Source organism: Leucoraja erinacea, chromosome 34, assembly GCF_028641065.1.
Source record: "Leucoraja erinacea ecotype New England chromosome 34, Leri_hhj_1, whole genome shotgun sequence".
NCBI classification, from domain to species: Eukaryota; Metazoa; Chordata; class Chondrichthyes; order Rajiformes; family Rajidae; genus Leucoraja; species Leucoraja erinaceus.
In genome coordinates, this window is record NC_073410.1 from 6,541,664 (window position 1) to 6,560,235 (window position 18,572).

Here is an 18,572-nt window from a genome sequence, read left to right on the forward strand (position 1 = left end):
TGACACTGAATAGACAAGGAACTGCAGATATATAGAATGATATTTATAGCAGTGGAAATGAGGAAGCTCATCTTGTAGATCAATCACAGACAGATCTGTGTAGATTATATATAAGAAATATCTTAGTTTAGTTTAGAGATACAGCGTGCAAACAGGACCTTCGGCTCAACGAGGCCACACCGACCAGCTTTCTGTATGGAGTTGCTCTCGCTGTGAAAGTGTGGGTTTTATCCATGTGCTCCAGGTTTCCTCCCACACTCTAAAGACGTGCAAGTTTGTAGGTTAATTGGCTTCTGTAAATTGCCCCTAATGTGTAGGATAGAACTAGTGTATGGGCGATCGTTAGTCGGCATGGATTTGGTGGGCCAAAGGGCCTGTTTCTCCGTTGTATCTTTAAGAATTTTATTCTTCGATCCTGGACATATGACAAGAAAACACTCTTGACTTTTTGAAACTAAAACTCCCTGTTGATGTTAGTTACCTGGGGGCCTGAATTCCCTATAAATGGAAAAATGTTCTCTCTATCCACCACACTAAAGTATTTCATTTATCATTATCGGGCCACCCTCAGCCACTTTGCAAGAATAAAATGAGGTCACCGCACTCAGTGTATCCTGGTATGAATAACTTCTCAGTTTTAGAATAACCTTCTCTCAAGCCTCTATAAAATGACTAGAAATCTCGTCACAGTTCCATGTCCGATCAAACCAAAAACGCACTATATTTGATGTGAGTTTTCTCACCATTAGTTTTTCTGTAACTGCCCTTATTAATCACTGCTGTTGCTTACACATTTGTTTGTACCTTCACCCCGTGAGTTGCCCCTGGGTGCTAAGCTTTCCTCCCACACTCTAAAAACGGACGGGTTTATAATCTAATTGGTTTGGTAAAATTGTAAAAAAAATTCCCTAGATGCTAGTGTACAGGACCACTGGTCGGCGTGGATTCGGTGGGCTGAAGGGCCTGTTTCCGTGCTGTATCTCTAAACTAAACATCTCTGCCCTATTGAAGCTTCTACCCAAACGGCTGCTAACGCATGGACGTGAGGAAACTCACCAGCGGTGTACTCTGACTTGGTGAATATCGGTGGCTGGTCATTGATGTCCCCCAGGATGATGCGGACCTCTTGGAGGGTGAGGTCGGTGCTGGGGTCAAAGACCCGACTCTTCTGCCTTGAAGACCTCCAGTTGCGGTTGCTTGAGGCCTTGACAATGATGGTGTAGAATGGGTTCATTTCTCGATCCAGGTCCTTCACCACCTTGAGAAGCCCATTCCTGTTCAGATGAAAGTTGTTGTCCGGATCTCCAGCTGTGTTGAAGCACATTTCGATGAATGTGTAAGAAAGAACTGCGGATGCTGGTTTAAAATCGAAGATAGACACAGAATGCTGGAGTAATTCAGCGGATGAGGCAGCATCACCCGCTGAGTTACTCCAGCATTTTGTGTCTGCCTTACATTGCAATCAACTTCCTTCCACGCAAACACATTAAGATCATATTCTAATGCTGCATCAAGGACAGATTCTAAAGTCGGGAGCTGCCTGCTTAAATTTCCCCACCAATGTGAGTTTTATGACAGGGACCCTCCTCTGGAGTTGAAGGAAGAGATTGAAGGTGAAGGTACAGAAGCAATGCACACGCCCAAAGATAACAACATCATTGATTTAATCTTGAAAGAATTTCCCGGCATATGGAAATGAACACAATGGCAGGAATTGTAGATTAAGGATGGGATTGACAAATTGGCTGAGATTGGGATTTGAAGTTCCAGGCATTAGAATTACTGGTGGGGGACAGAGAGGGGCTATATGTACATGGGAACCTGTGTTGTATAGGGGAGGGGGACCTTGCATAAGTAAGGCAGGCAAGGTCATAATTCTAACTATTATGTGTTCACATTCAGTCAGCAAGGATTAGCAAAACGCTGAATTTTCATTTGTTCCTTCATTAACCCGTTCCTGGCACAGAAACAGAGAACATAGGAGGAGACCAATTGGCCCTTCCAGCCAGCACCGCCATTCACTGTGATCATGGCTGATCATCCACTATCCGTAACCCGTGCCTGCCTTCTCCCCATATCCCTTGATTCCGCTATTGAGCCCCTAGAGCTGTATCTAACTCTTTTAAATTCATCCAGTGAATTTGGCCTCCACTGCCTTCTGTGGCAGAGAATTCCACAAATTCACAACTCTCTGGATGAAAGATTTTCCCCCATCTCCGTTTTAAATGGCCTCCCCTTTAATGTTGCAAGGGCAACATTTATTGTCCACCTTAATTGCCCCCTTCCTTAGCCATTTCAGTAGACACTGAGAGGATTGTAGGAAGGAACTGCAGATGCTGGTTTACACCGAAGATAGGCACAAAATGCTGGAGTAACTCAGCGGGACAGGCAGCAACTGGAGAGAAGGAATGGGTGACGAAAAAGCAGGTGCAGTCAGATCAGTAGAAGATGGTTGCGTTGTGGAGTTGGACATAATACACAAGATTCACACAGATGATGAGGCACACCTCAACTGGTTGGGAACCCACCTGCTATGAAGTAGTAGACCACGGCATTGGGCCCCTCATCCGCATCGATGGCTCCGGTCACATTGCCCACCACTGTGGCAGGGTCAGAGTGCTCAGCCACAAAGAGGCGCTGGTACTGCGAACTTCTCTAACAAAAGATGGACACCACAGCAGGTTAGAGAGATCAAGCCAGTGAGAATGTCTGAAATTGAAACATCCTCTCGTGTTCGAGGACTCTATTCCTTGGAGCGCGGAGGTGATCTTTTAGAGGTGCATAAAATCATGAGAGGAATAGATCGGGCAGACGCACAGAGACAGACTAAGGGAATCGAGAACCAGAGGACATAAGTTTAAGGTGAGGGTTACATTTTCATACAAAGGGTGCTGGGTGCATGGAACAAGCTGCTAGAGGGGGCAGTTGAGGCAGGTACTATTGTAATTTAAGAAAAACATTTTGACAGGTACATGGATAGGACAGGTTTAGAGGGATATGGGCCAAACGCAGGCAAGTGGGACATGTTGGTCACTGTGGGCAAGTTGGGCCAAAGGACAGTGTTTGACTATGACTCTAATGCTTACAATAAAGTTCACTTTGGTCCCTGCATTTTGGAAATATTTTCTCTTTTTTTTCCACTTATATATTTTCTTAAATAATTCCCAAATCTGTATTTTTCAGTGTTCTATGAAATGTTTGATGGATTTAATAAGATGTTGGACATCCTTTCTTTGAAAGATTTCATACTTCTTCCATTCATCTCTATTCAAAACATCTTTGCAATTTGCTACAACGGGAATGATAAAGGCATGTTTCAATGTGTGAAATCTCTGAAAGGTAAAAGGAATAGGAGGAGATAATTCAGCCTCCTGTACCATCCCTCCCATTCACTAAGACAGTGAGTCGTCCTCTGCATCAGCTCCACCTTCCCACCCATCCACCATATTCTCCATGTTCCCGACAAATGACCCTGGAGGCGTGAGTGTGCACAGGTTCCTGGGCGAGAGAAATCCGAAGATTTATATTCCCACTGAGTGAAGAAATGTCTCCTCTGTTGAATCCTACGAGGCTGAGCTGTTATTCTGAGCTTTTATTCTAACCCAGCAATTTCAAAGCAACTGTTACTCTGTCTAGCTGCATGCTTCAGAATTCTCTGCTCTATTTAAGTACTTGCACTCAAATTGCTCAGTGGCCGTGGTGGGATTTGAACTTGCATCCCTGGATTAATGGTGCAGAACTCCGACTGACAACTTAACCACTACACCGCTGTACCCCAGGTAATAGGGTAAAAGGAACAATTTCCATTGGAGATACAAAGCTCCGATAAATATAGGAAGAAAAATTAATAGTTGATCCAGCATATAATAGAGCTTTCAGAAATAGCGCATTCATTGAAACCGATCTGTAGGTAGCCCTGTTTAGTTTCGAGATACAGCTTGAAAACAGGCCCTTCCGCACCTACCAGCGATCCTCGCACATTAACACTAGCCTACACACACTAGGAACAATTTAAATTTTGTTTCTACCAAGCCAATTAACCTACAAACCTGTACGCCTTTGGAGTGTGGGAGGAAACCGAAGATCTTGGAGAAAACCCACGCGGTCACGGGGAGAAGGTACAAACTCCGTACGAACAGAACCCGGGTCTCCGGCGCTGCAAGCGCTGTGAGGCAGCAACTCTACCGCTGCACCACCATGCAGCCCATTGCAGAGTCCCTGTTCACTGACTTATGCTGTTGGATTGCAGAGCCAGTAAAGGTCAATGTTTGTTGCAGCAATCTGACACTGTCTTCATCAGATGTTCAGCCTTGCCGTTCATGTCTCCAGATCACTCATCAATCGTTACCTCCCTGACATGTTACTCCCACCTCCCTTCTTGCCCTGTCTCATTGCCTCATTTCACGTGAAGAATATAAACATAAAACTTTGATTCATGTCACATAACCCTGTCACCGCACAGCCCTAAATCATCCAAGCGTTTCTAACGAGCCCTGGGAAACCACAACTCAGCTGCGCACAGTTAGCTCAGCTCCGCCATCTCAGTGAAGTCACGTCTTTATTGGTTTTAGAGAAGTCCGATTGTTCTCCTTGGGACAAAGGAGATGAAGGGAAGATGCTTTCTACTTACTCTGGGTGATGCAACGGAGCAGCTCAAAGCATACAGCCTTTGAAAAGGATGCAGTTTTAACATATCAGGCAAACTAACAGGTCAGAGGGGAGTAGAGAGGAATGTTTCCCTCTCTCTTTCTCAGCTAGCTGCTGTCTCCAGGAACACACTGCCTGGAAGGATGGCAGCAGGAGTAAGTGCAGGGCTGGAGAGTCCGAACGTGGGCTAACTTTTATCTTGGAGTCATCTCAGGAATGATGGGCCGAATGGCCAACTAAAGGTTTTCATTGTATCTCGATGCACCTGATAATGAACTAAACCGAAGCAAGAATTTCCCTGGCCAATGGGCTGCGTTTGCAGAACCCAACTGCGAGTTCAGATCCCTGAACTGTCCTTACGGGTGGTTTGAGGAAGAGTGGCTCATTGTCATCGATGTCATCCAGGGCCACCTGCAGGAGCTGTGTGGTCTCATAGGGAACGGGCTGCCCCAGGTCATAGGCCAGGAGAATGAGCTGAAGAGAAAAGAAGAATCAACGATGAGTCTCATCATCTGGTATCGTTCCATCTTCACAGTGATAACTAAAGGCATCATACAGTCACCCAACTTCCTGCTTAAAGGGAGCTAATATAAATTCCCCATGCAATTACCTCTGGATATCAGACAAGCAGTTCCGAACAATGTAAGATAGACACTCAATGCTGGAGTAACTCAGCAGGTCAGGCAGCATCTTTAGAGAAAGGAAATAAGCAATTCCTGAAGAAGGTTTCCAACCCGAAACGTCACCTATTACTTTTCTCAGATTTCAGATGAGTCCCTCCCACCATATTGCAGGGACAAGACAACGTGTACAAGGACTCACATTATAGACGGCTTGCCGCTCCCTGTCCAACCTGGCTGTGGTGTTGATGATTCCGCTGAGGGGGTCGATGTTGAAATGCTCCCAGTCTCGGTTGACGGCTGTCTTCAGGAAGCTGTATCGGACAGCTCCGTTTACACCCTCGTCGTTGTCTGTGGCCAGCACCTCATACACGTTGAAGCCCGGCTCTCTCTCCTGGGAAGGAACACAATGCACACTTCACTGCCTTGCCCACACGCCCGCCACCATTTTCATACGGTGCTCAGGTTTCCTCTCACACTACAAGGTTAATTGGCTTTGGTAAAAATTGTAAATTGCCCCAAGTGTGTAGGATAGTGCTCGTGCACGGGGTGATCGCTGGTTGGCGCGGACTCGGTGGGCTGAAGGGTCTGTTTCTGCGCTGTATCTCAAAAAGTCTAATCTACAGTCATTGCCTTTACAGGCCAGGTATGCTGCTGTAAATAAGCATTTGATTGTTCTGATACATATAACAATTAAATACTCTTGACTCTCTAGACCTCCAAACTTGACTTGACTTGTGGTCTCTTTCATCTCTAGTCATGTCTAGAGACAGCTACACTTTCTGATAAAAAAAACACCAGCACATTTCACACTGTGCTGAAATGAAGTTTATTCTAATGCTGCATTTTAAAGGATTTAACACCTTCTTCGAGACAACGTGGCAGTCACGGTGGCACAGCAGTAGAGTTGCTGCCTTACAACGAATGCAGCGCCGGATACCCGGGTTCGATCCCGATTATGGGTGCTGTCTGTACCGAGTTTGTACGTTCTCCCCGTGACCTGCGTGGGTTTTCTCCGAGATCTTCTGTTTCCTCCCACATTCCAAAGACGTACCGGTTTATAGATCAATTGGCTTTGTAAATGTAAAAATTGTCTCTAGTGGGTGTAGGATAGCGTTAATGTGCGGGGATCGCTGGTCGGCGCGGCCCCGGTGGGCCGAAGGGCCTGTTTCCGTGCTGTATCTCTAAACTAACCTAAATCTTATGGTACACAAAAAAATGCTGGAGAAACTCAGCGGGTGCAGCAAGCATCTATGGAGCGAAGGAAATAGGCAACGTTTCGGGCCCGAAACGTTGCCTATTTCCTTCGCTCCATAGATGCTGCTGCACCCGCTGAGTTTCTCCAGCATTTTTTTGTGTACCTTCGATTTTCCAGCATCTGCAGTTCCTTCTTAAACAACCTTGTGAACGTTTTGCGATGATGTGGCCTGGGCATGGGATTGGCAACGTTTCAGTGCCGGTGAAACGGAGGTCCCGGCCCATCCTATTACCTCCATGATGTGTAGTATCGTCCCATTGGGGGGCCTCACAAACACAGGTCGATTGTCGTTGACATCGATCACGTCGACCTTGAGCAGAGTTGTGCCCCACAATGGTGGCCTGCCTTTATCAGTGGCCACCACGGTCAAGTTAAACCTCTCGTAGGATTCCAGGAGCCTTGTGGTGGTGATCAGTGCTGTGTCCTCATCGATCCTAAAGGCCTCTGCAACGAGAGAAATACAGAGAGAGGGAGGGAGAACAGATGTCTTATATCAGACGGTGGAGGACTTTGTTGGCATCGCCAGGCCAAGGCCAACCCCAGCAACACCGACCCAGTACCGTTGCCATGACAACGGGTCTATGAGGCCAAGATAAGACACTACATTTTTAACATAGACACAAAATGCTGGAGTAACTCAGTGGGACAGGCAGCATCTCTGGAGAAAAGGTATAGGTGATGTTTCGGGTCGAGATCCTTCTTCAGACCCATTAAAAGGCTGGAGTAACTCAGCGGGTCACGCAGCAAGTCTGGAGATAAGCAATAGGGACGTTTCGGGTCAAGGCCCTTCTTCAACATTTTTAAGACTTGAAACTTGAAGGGTACAAGATGGCGCTGGGACTGTCTCACTGTGATGCCCCAGTGAAGTCTACCATTATCACACTACATTGGTTGCACCTTTTGTACTTATATACCACTGTGCTTATGAATAGTATGATTTTATTGAATTGTATACAAAACAAAATCACTGTATCTAGGTACATGTGACAATAAAGTCACATTGGTGGCAGCAGAAGGTGATTGGATTGAATTAAGTGATTGAATTTCTATCTGGAAATGGGTGGGGTGGGGATTGGGGGGAGAAGAGGAGAGAAGTGGGGGGGGTGTGGGAGAGAGAGGAAATGTATCCAATTTGCTGACAACACAACTTCTAGCCTTTAGTGTTAATTATCGGTAAACCCTTACATAAACAATCTTTTTGCCAACGATTGCAAAATGTTTTGTAACTTCCTGCGCTTGCGTCTTGCGGTGGGAGTTGACTTCCAGTGATGGGATTGTGAAATTGCTGACGGACCTGCTTTCTGTGGCCAGACATGGCTCGTTGTACGATGCAGGACAAGGGTACCCTGAGAGGGCAGAAAGGATGGCCAGTGCTTCCTCATTCATTCCACTCCCCTACCCTGCCCCTACCAGTTTAACTCTCCTCTCACCCCTAACCAACACCCCCACACCTCCCCCCCTCCCCCTCCCTCCCATCCCCCTCCTCCTTGATTCCACGCCCTCCCCACCCCTCTCCTCCCTCCTTCCTCCTCCACTCCCCGACCTCCCTCCCCCATTTCTCCCCACCCCCTCCTTGGTCCCTCTCCCCCATTCGATCACCATCCCATAAAGGTGCCGACTCCCAGGATGGTTGGCACCCCAATGCCCAGCTCTCCCTCCTCCACTCCCCCAATGGAACTACCGTCCCTCCCCCAGTTTTCAGTGGTGGGTCATTTCAGATCCCCGTTAACCCAGACCCCTGGCCCTGCTTTGGAGAGTTGAGCCCCTCTCTACTCTCTTAGAAGCTTAAAGATTTAGCGCCATCCAACAAACTTCAACAGTGCCGAGCAGGCAATGACACTGGATTGGTTGGCAGCGAGATGTGGCAATTGAATGTCGAAAAAAACTAAGTCAAGGAGGGCGCAGCCTGAGCATGCCCCTCAGCTTGACTCCGAGAGTGAAGTGCCTGCTGCCCAGGAACACCAACCTCAAACGGGCCCATCAGCATCAACAAGAAACTAAAACAGGCCTCACTCCCCAAACATCGTTTCTACACCTTGGGAAAGGGGCAAGTCGGGAGCACCAACCTGCTTCCAGTTTTCAGTGGGGTGGTGGGGGGAGCAGTGGTGGCGAGAGAACTGTTCAGCAGCTTCAGATTCCTTGCGTTACACATTATGGGCAAGAGATCAAGACCCCGGACTACGAGGCTGCCCTGCACCACAGAGCGAAACCATGAAGAAGGTGCTCCAGTGGCACTCTATTTTCTTAGAAGCTTAAATCAGATTTTTTAGCAATCTGTCAACAGCATTTTAACAGGTACAGCATTGGTGTTAATGAAGAAAGCAACTCCGCATTCACTGGGAAACCTTCATAGCGAGTAGGATTTCTTGCAAGATGACAATAAAGGTTGATTGATTGATTGAGAGGATTTCCATATAGGAACAAGGAGTCCTACTGCAGTTGTACAGGGCCCTGGTGAGACCGCACCTGGAGTACTGTGTGCAGTTCTGGTCCCCTAATTTGAGGAAGGCCATTCTTGTTATTGAGGGGGTGCAGCGTAGGTTCACCAGGATAATTCCCGGGATGGCGGGACTGACATATGATGAAAGAATGGATTGACTGGGCTTATATTCACTGGAATTTAGACAGGGGATTTTATAGAAACATAACATTCTGAAGGGATTGAACAGGCTAGATGCAGGAAAAAAATTCCCCGTATTGTGGGAGTCCAGATCCAGGGGTCACAGTTTAAGAATAAGGGTTAGGCCATGTAGGACTGAGATGAGGAAAACCTTTTTCACCCAGAGAGTTGTGACTCTGTGGAATTATCTGCCACAGAAGGCAGTGGAGGTCAAATTCACTGGATGTTTTCAAGAGAGAGTTAGACTTAGCTCTTGGGGCTAAAGTAGAAAGTGAGGGCTCCAAGGCCCCATGGGAAGACTATCTACAGCGATGCAGATCTCCTTGACTTGAAATCCATTGGTTGCTCTTTCAATGGCATCAAGTACAAGTCTTGGAAACTCTACTGGACAAAGGAAGGTGACCGACTCACACACAGGCAGCTTTTCAAGGGCAGTTAGGAATGGCCATTGAACGCTGACCTTGCCAGCTGCTCTCCCCAGCTGAAGAATAAAATGGTTAGCAGTGTACTCATTCATACAGTCCCTGGAAAGACGTGGAAAGTAAGAGCTCCAAATATAAATAAGATGACGTGCAATTGAAATGTTTTCTGAAAGAGTTAACTGTTGAGCCTACCTGCTCCTGCTCCCTGGATACTGTACTGTAACTCCGCATTTTCCCCTTCGTCCAGGTCTGTCGCTGTCATGGTAACCACCGAGGCCCCTCCAGGCTCATTCTCGTACACGCTGGTGCTAAACACGTTCTTCGAGAACTTGGGGCGATAGTCGTTAACGTCCAGGACAGTTACCAGCACCTGTAGCAGGAAATAACGTCGAAATTAAACCGTGCCTCTAGGCTGCAGTTGCACTGGATCACGTGCAGGCAGATGGCATCATGTTCAGAATTGGGATTGTGGGCTGAAGGGCCTGTTCCTGTGCTGTGCTCATCATTCTGAGTGGTTTGAAGATGGCTCTGGACATGAGAGAATGGAGCAGCTGGACTATTACACTCTGGAGGTTAGAAGGATGAGAGGATATCTTATTGAAACATATAAGATTGTTAAGGGTTTGGACACGCTAGAGGCATGAAACATGTTCCCGATGTAGGGGGAGTCCAGAACCAGGGGCCACAGTTTAAGAATAAGGGGTAAGCCATTTGGAACGGAGACGAGGAAACACTTTTTAATCACAGTGGTGAGTCTGTGGAATTCTCTGCCCCAGAGGGCGGTGGAGACCGGTTCACTGGATACTTTCAAGAGAGAGCTAGATAGGGCTCTTAAAGATAGCAGAGTCAGGGGATATGGGGAGAAGGCAGGAACGGGGTACTGATTGGGGATGATCAGCCATAATCACATTGAATGGCGGTGTTGGCTGAATGGTCTACTCCTGCACCTATGGTCTATTGCCCTATGGGAATGGGGAGAGGAGAAGGCCAGCATGGGTTGCCATGGTGACCAGAGAGCTTATCCTCCCATGTCCAAGCTCTGCACTACTTAGTGTAGCGTAGTTTAGAGATACAGCGTGGATACAGGTCCTTCAGCCCACAGAGTCCACGCCGACCAGCGATCATCCCGTACACTAACACTATCCTACACACACTAGGGACAATTTTACATTATACCAAGCCAATTTACCTACAAACCTGTACGTCTTTGGAGTGTGGAGGGAAACCGGAGCGCCCGGAGAAAACCCACACAGGTCACGGGGAGAAGGTACAAACTACGTACAGACAAGCACCCGTAGTCGGGATCGAACCCGGATCTCTGGCGCTGCAACGTTACCGCTGCACCACCAGTGCAGCACTGGTTGGATATTCAGAAGCTCCACCGCAACAGGCAAATCGGACATATTCGGTTCTGAAGAATGGACAACTCCAGTGAGAAGCCACAGATGAAGTCATGTGTTAAATATGCAGGCACAAAGCCATGCGAAAATAGTTTATCGAAGATGGGGAATGGGAGGGGGTTGTAAGTGAATGTGTAGGAGAGGGGCGGTGCAGTGGGCAAAGTAGCTGCCTCACAGCGCCCGAGACTCGGGTTCGATCCTGACTATGGGTGCTGTCTGTATGGAGTTTGTACGTTCCCTCCGTGACCGCGTGGGCTTTCTCCGGGTGCTCCGGTTTCCTTACGCACTACAAAGACGTGCGGGTTTGTAGGCTAATTGGCTTGGTATAAGTGTAAATTGTCCCTAGTGTGTGTAGGATAGTGTTGACATGCTGGGATCGGTGGTCAGCGCGGACTCGGTGGACCGAAGGGCCTGTTTCCGCGCTGTATCTCCGAACGAAACTAAAACATCCCTGGGAACGGATCCGCAGGATATGTCCCATGGATTTAAACGGGTGAAATTTCCGGGCAGGAGCTCAGTAACAAGTGATTGGCACTCCATGGAAGTATCAACCTAGAGCGGGTACAAAATCCTACATAACTGGCCAAATGGTTGACACATTATGAAAGTCACCACATCCTCTTTCACTTCTCAAAAACATGTGAGGCAATCACAGAATCAGCAAGTTAAAACAAATAAAGGGAGAAGATGACCTTTGTTTTGACACTCGCTTTGTAATTTGTTGGATCGACAGCGATATTAAGCACGGAAGTGAGATGCACCCCGCTTCCACACCAACACTTCCTGCTCCCCCACATCTCCATCAATGGATATTGTGAAGGCAGACACAGATAGATTATTGATTAGTATCGGCGTCAGAGGTTATGGGGAAAAGCAGTAGAATGGAGTTAGGACGGAGAGATAGATCAGCCATGATTGAATGGCGGGGTAGACTTGATGGACTGAATGGCCTAATTCTACTCCTGTTCCTTATGACCTCCCCATCCTTATCTCCCCTCCACCTACCATTGCTCTCCATCCCGCACAGATCCTCCTGCCCTCTCACTTGCTGACTCTCTCTTCCGCCTCGTGTAGTTTTAAGGGCCTGTCCCACTTGGCCGTCATTTGCGTGTAATTTACGTGACAACATTAACGCATCGGCCCGAAACGTTGCCTATTTCCTTCGCTCCATAGATGCTGCCGCACCCGCTGAGTTTCTCCAGCACTTTTGACTACCTTCAAATTTTAAGGGAGAAGTCTTTTTTTTGTACAAAGAACATTTGCGACATTGGGTGCAGACATGGACTGTCGTGGGCGGTAGTGGAGGCAGATACAACAGTGGGCTTTAAGTGGTAGACATACTAGTAGGTACATGGGTATGCAGGGAAGGGAAGGATAGGGATCATGTCCAGGGCCTGGTACTGTGGGGCTGCACACTTCCAAGTCGTGTATTCCCAGTGTGACAATCCCAGAGTAGTAGAATCGATACATTTCTCCAATGAACTCCTGTGACAGTACCATGATCTTGAAACATTCGCCACCACGCATGTCGGTGAGGGAGTTACCTGCACAGCGTTCTCTCTGCGATTACGTGCAATGTCGCCTGGGTTGTCCTTGGCAACGGCTGTCAGCGTGTAGTGGTCTTTCTTCTCCCGATCAAGAGCAGCCAAAATATAAATATCGCCCTTTATTTGAGAGACAGTAGCACATTTAACACTGTGGCAACTTTACTCACATGCACTCATCTTAACACTTCAAACATTGGTCCAATTCCTATCAATGTTTCTTAATTTTCATTATCAATTTTCTTTGATTTCCCTGATAAAATCCATTTACAGAAAGCTAACACTTACTGAGTGTGGGTCTGGATTGATACATGTGCAGGTTTACTACCTTAAGGTACATAAGTGATCCAGATGTTTTTTTTTAATGATACTCTGGAGTATTGTGATGATCAATACTAACAGCAGGTTTTTATTCCAGATTTATGTGATTAAATGATTTAAATTCTCCAACAACCCTTGGGGAATTTGAACACCTTGGTATCATAAATCCAGGTGCAGGAACATAAAACATAAGACACGTGAAATAGGAGCAGCAGCAGCAGCAGCAGCAGACAAAGAGCCCCTGGTGCCTGATTCCCATTCATTCAGATCCCAGCTCTGCTTCCATCTTAGTGCTTGAAGTCAACAATCAAGTCTGCACAGCCTTCCTTGGTAGAGAATTCCAAAGAGTCATCATTGTCTGAACAAAACGATTTCTTCCTGTCTCCCAACGGGCGGCACGGTGGCGTAACGGTAGAGTTACTTCCTTACAGCACCAGGTTCGATCCTGACTACGGGCGCTGTCTGTACGTTCTCCCTGTGACTGCGTGGGTTTCCCCCGGGAGCTCCGTTTTCCTCCTAGGTTTGTTGGTTAATTGGCTTGGTAAAATTGTAAATGATCCCTAGTGTGTGTAGGATAGTGTTTAATGTGTGGGAATCGCTGGTCGGCATGGACTCGGTGGGCCGAAGGGCCTGTTTCAGCGCTGTATCGCTAAACTAATGCAGCCCGAGGAAACTACCCAGACTGGGAGATACTGCACCGAGGGATCACCTTCACCACATGGTCTGCAGCATGAAGGTCCTGCCTTCTCAAGCGCAACGAGGGATGGGCAGTAATGTCCGTCCAAGCCAATGCTGCTCACTCACCCCTGGAGGATATTGGGAAAGATTCTTACTAGTTTAGTTTAGCTTAGAGATACAGTGCGGAAACAGGCCCTTCAGCCCACCGGGTCCGTGCCGTCCAGCGATCCCCGCACATTAACACTATCCTACACCCACTAGGGACAATTTTTACATTTACCAAGCCAATTAACCTACAAACCTGTACGCCCTTGGTGTGTGGGAGGAAACCAAAAATCTCAGAGAATACCTTGGAGAAAGGACACGGGGAGAATGTACAAACTCCGTACAGACGGCACCCGTAGTCGGGATCGAACCCGGGTCTCCGGCGTTGCATTCGCTGTAAGGCAGCAACTCTACCGCTGTGCCACCGTGACCGCCCTATTGTACCTGTAATAAGACCCGTTTCAGGGTTGCCTGCCCTTCATTACAAGTTGCTCATTTATTCTGGGTGATTATCGAGCGGGAGGAATCATAATCCATCTCACCGTTTCGTGGTTGATCCCAAACCGGCCCTCGCCGTCGACAAGGTTGTATTCGATCTGGGAGAATCGGCCGTTATCTGCATCCACGGCTCGGACCTGGAGAATCACCGTGCCCAGGGACACGTCTTCAAACACGGGCTTCTGTCTCATCAAACAAAACACACGGTTCAAGGGGAAGGAATTATTCTAAGTCAGAACGAGACAAGATACCAGCAGATAACAGCAAGGGTTGTTATAAAGGGATGATATAAAGACCAGAATGGAGTTTCCTCTCTAACCGAGATGTTGGGTAATTAACGCACAATCACACAGGGCTAAGGTCACCACTGTTGGGTATGCAGAACCACAAGGAACTGCAGATGCTGGAACATTAAAAAAAAGACTAAAAGTGCTGGAGTAAGTCAGCGGGTCAGGCAGTATCTCTGGAGATCAGGGATAAGCAACGATGGGACTCTTCTTTGGACCTCACGTTTCGGGTTGAGACCTTTCCTCAGGCAGCATTTCTGAAAGACAGAGCCTGAAGAAGGTCCCTACCCCAAGCATATCCCCTTGTCCATGTTCTCCAGAGATGCTGCTGACCTGTGAGATACTTCAGCACTTTGTGTTCTACTCACTGGGGTGGATTGTGGATCACAGGCAGATTCCAACAGTCACGGCTGAGGGAATCACATAGTGGTGACATTCATCTGAGATGATCTACACCCTGGTGCTTAGTGCAGTCAAAAAAACACTCTTGCCATGAGCATACACTATACGATCATGGTCTTCACACAAGGATGGGTGCCTAAAGGTTCTTTTACTGGCTGGTGAGTCAGTAATCAGTTGGTTTAGGGTATAGGGTTGTCCGAGAATGAGCAGAGCCTCCTTTTCTCAGAGGATGTTGAACCTCTGGACACTGGGTGAACAGTCATTGAGTAAATTCAGGACTGTGATTGAATTTCTTGGCATAAAACCCTCTTGAAGGATGTGGGTCGAAGAGGGCAAGAAGAATTGAGGGAAAGGTAGTGTTACGACCCTCTACAGAGTCCAGGATTGTGTGCTCCACCCCACCTGCTTCATGTAGCCTTACTCATGGCGGTCTCAGGTTTGGTATTCTGCAGCCATTCACTGTTCATTGTGAGGAGCATTAGCAACAGTTACCTGATAGGGGACTTGCACAAAGACGGGGTTGTTATCGTTGACGTCCTGGATCTGCAGGAAAACAGGAACCTCGACAGATCGAGCTGGCGATCCGTGATCCACTGCACGGACTGTGAAGTTCAGCCAATGGACCTCTTCATAATCCACTGTTCTACTTGCAACTATTTTTCCTGTGGAAAGACAGACGAGATGGGATGGGATGGGACAGGGTGATTGTTGGCAATGATCACACAAAGGACATCTGCTCGCTAATGTATTCATCCCTATCTGATGCATACATTGTGCTGATATACTGTATATAATGACATTCGCACACTGGGACCTTTGGAAATGCAGTAAGACTAGTGGGAGAAGTGGGAAGGGGAAGGGGATGGAGAGAAAGAGGGAAAACAAGGGCTATATGAAGTTATGAAGTGAGGCCCAGCGCAAATTGGAGTTGCTGTGTCTGTGCAAATGTTTATTGATTCAAGACTGTGAATGGCAGCCAGATATCAGGTACAGTGGGTAATCAATAAACCACAATAAACTAAACTCAAACTTGTCAGGAACACCCAGGATGCTTATGGATTAAATCAGCAGGCAAACTGTGGGGAATAAAACTCAGTGTGAACAAGAGAAATAATAATGGCAAGAAGTATCCGGGAGATTTGGGATTCAAGTACCATTAAAAAATAACAATAGGATGTTAGCCTTGATGTGAAGACGTTTTGTTCCAACAGCAGAACCACAAGGTTTTCACTTCGGGCAATAGCTGCAGGAACGATAAACTGTTGTGGGAACTGCTACAGGGCAGATCGTTCAGAATGGAATCAAAGTGAAGATGGTTGAATGGAATTAGGATGGCAGGCTGCAGAGATTGAAATACCTCAGGCATGGCAATGTTAACAGATGAATTAACAGAGATGTCTGCAATGATAAGAGGGTTTGATAGGATAACCAGAGAGAAGCTCTCACCCCCGAGGGACATGAAGGTCAGGTTATAGCCAGGCAACTCTGTACTGATTGGGAATCTGCTCTTCAGTGGCATTCCTGAAGACTCTTCCCTCAAATAGTTGTTGAAGCAGTCTAGTTTAGCTTAGTTTATTGCCGTGTGTACAGAGGTAGGGAGGAAAAGCTTTTGTTGCGTGCTAACCAGCCAGTGGAAAGACAATACACGATTACAATCGAGCCGTTGCAGTGTACAGATACATGATAAGGGAATAACGTTTAGTGCAAGGTAAAGGGCCTGTCCCACTTTCACAACCTAATTCACGACCTTTTTTACTCGTGGACATTTTTCATCAGGATAGAAAAACGGCCCGACCTACTTGATGCCACGAGTACCTACGACTAGCATCACGACCGACCTATGACCTCGTGACGACCATGCTGTGAGTATGAGTCAAGGGCAAACTCGGCAGAGGTCATGAATTTGGTGGTGAAAGTAGGACAGACCCTTAAAGCCAGTATAGTTTGATCAAGGATAGTGCGAGGAGTCCCCGATGAGGTAGATAGTGGTTCAGGTCGAGTTGACATGGAGGCTCATTATATTAGCCTGCCCTTCTCACCTGCAGCTGGATCCTCCAGCCTGATGTAGTCCCCAGGAGGAAGGTTCAAGAGCTCGTAGCTGATCTGGCCATTGGGGCCTTTATCGGGATCTACGGCAGACACAGAGAGGAGCGTCGTCCCACTCCTTGCTCCCTCCAGAATCCTCTCCGTGAAAATCCTCACCCCGAACGGTCTGAATCGTGGAGGGTTATCATTCACATCCAGGATGTTCACAGTCAACTTCGCTGAAACAAGGAAATACATCAAAGTGTTGGCAGCATCTCTGGAGAATATAGACAGGTGACATTTTGGGTCAGGACCCTTGTTCAGATTGATTGTAGTGCTTAGTTTTAGTTCAGTTTAGTTTAGAGATACAGCGTGGAAACAGCCCCTTCGGCCCATCGAGTCCGCGCCGACCAGCGATCCCCGCACATTAACACTATCCAACACACACTAGGGGCAATTTACATTTAAACCAAGCCAATCAACCTGCAAACCTATACATCTCTCGAGTGTGGGAGGAAACCGAAGATCTCGGAGAAAACCCACGCAGGTCATGGGGAGAACGTACAAAGTCGGTATAGACAAGCACCCGTAGTCAGGATCGAACCCGGGTCTCTGGCGCTGTAAGCACTGTAAGGCAGCAACTCTACCGCTGCGCCACCGTAACGCCCTCTGTAAATAAATGCAATGTTGAACGTTAAATACTTGTGATGAATGTGAAAACCTTACCATTGGGCACACTGACAGAGTGAGTGATCTCTTCACTGGCATTGTCATGAACTGATATAGTGAGCTCATATGTCGCTACCAGTTCCCGATTCAAAGGCCTTCTTACAAATACAGCACCTAGTTGAAAAGAAACAAGAACATCAGTAAGGATCATCAACGTTTTCCACAGCATGTTTACAATTCGAAATTTTGCGCACATGAAGGCTGCATGGGGCTAGGCTGCATGGGGCTGGGCTGCTTGGGGCTAGACTGCATGGGGTTGGGCTGCTTGGGGCTGGGCTGCATAGGGCTAGACTGCATGGGGCTGGGCTGCTTGGGGCTGGGCTGCATGGGGCTAGGCTGCATGGGGCTAGGCTGCATGGGGCTGGGCTGTATGGGGCTGGGCTGCTTGGGGCTGGGCTGCTTGGGGCTGGGCTGCTTGGGGTCCCTCCGAAAATTGTGTCCGGTCGGAAACTTCCCCCGCCCATTCTCAGCTCCAGTAAAGATGCGATGGCGCAGGAAGGGGCGGACCGTCCCGGTGAGTGACAGGGGAAGAGACTAATCCGTGCGGCGCTGAACGGCAGAAGAGATTAATCTGCGCACACGTGGTTTTTAAGATTGTTTTAAACCTCGCTAACTTTTACGACATTCAACCGATTGGAACAAAACTTGGTGCATTCGCAGCGCAGGAGAACGTTGAGTAAACTGGAGAAAAATCATAGAACTGTTTTTGCACAAATAGAAAGACCACTCAAACCGGAAGATAACAAGATCAGAGTTTTAGGTATGTATAGATAGATGGGCCAAATACAAGCAGGAGCGGATGCAGTTGCAAGTTGGTCGGAATGGGCATGTTGGGCTGAAGGGCCTGTTTCCACTATGTACGACTCTATGTCCAAGTCCAGGGAACTAAAGGGCCTGTCCCACTGTATGAGCTAATTCAAGAGTTCTCCCGAGTTTCCCTGATTCGAACTCGGAGAATTACGGTAATAGCCGCTCGTAGGTACTCGAGGCTCTCGAGGACATTTTTCAACATGTTGAAAAATCTTCACGAGTCGTCCGCAGCTTACCGCGTTTCCCGAGTACTTGCCGTTAGCGTT

The 18,572-nt window shown here is 47.6% G+C and overlaps 1 protein-coding gene across 2 annotated transcripts in view; it reads right to left on the minus strand.

Annotated features, from left to right (window-relative positions):
- cdh23 (cadherin-related 23) overlaps positions 1-18,572 on the minus strand; it is a 533,293-nt gene that overhangs the window by 13,869 nt on the left and 500,852 nt on the right. For both annotated transcript variants that reach the window (XM_055661759.1, XM_055661758.1), the window contains exons 47-57: positions 17,494-17,610; positions 16,782-17,006; positions 15,235-15,404; positions 14,098-14,235; positions 12,512-12,631; positions 9,760-9,937; positions 6,758-6,969; positions 5,470-5,661; positions 5,008-5,121; positions 2,529-2,655; positions 1,057-1,308 (exon numbers count right to left, since the gene is read on the minus strand). In XM_055661759.1, coding sequence (XP_055517734.1) covers positions 1,057-1,308; positions 2,529-2,655; positions 5,008-5,121; positions 5,470-5,661; positions 6,758-6,969; positions 9,760-9,937; positions 12,512-12,631; positions 14,098-14,235; positions 15,235-15,404; positions 16,782-17,006; positions 17,494-17,610 — 1,845 coding nt within the window. The remainder of the gene's footprint in view (positions 1-1,056; positions 1,309-2,528; positions 2,656-5,007; positions 5,122-5,469; positions 5,662-6,757; positions 6,970-9,759; positions 9,938-12,511; positions 12,632-14,097; positions 14,236-15,234; positions 15,405-16,781; positions 17,007-17,493; positions 17,611-18,572) is intronic.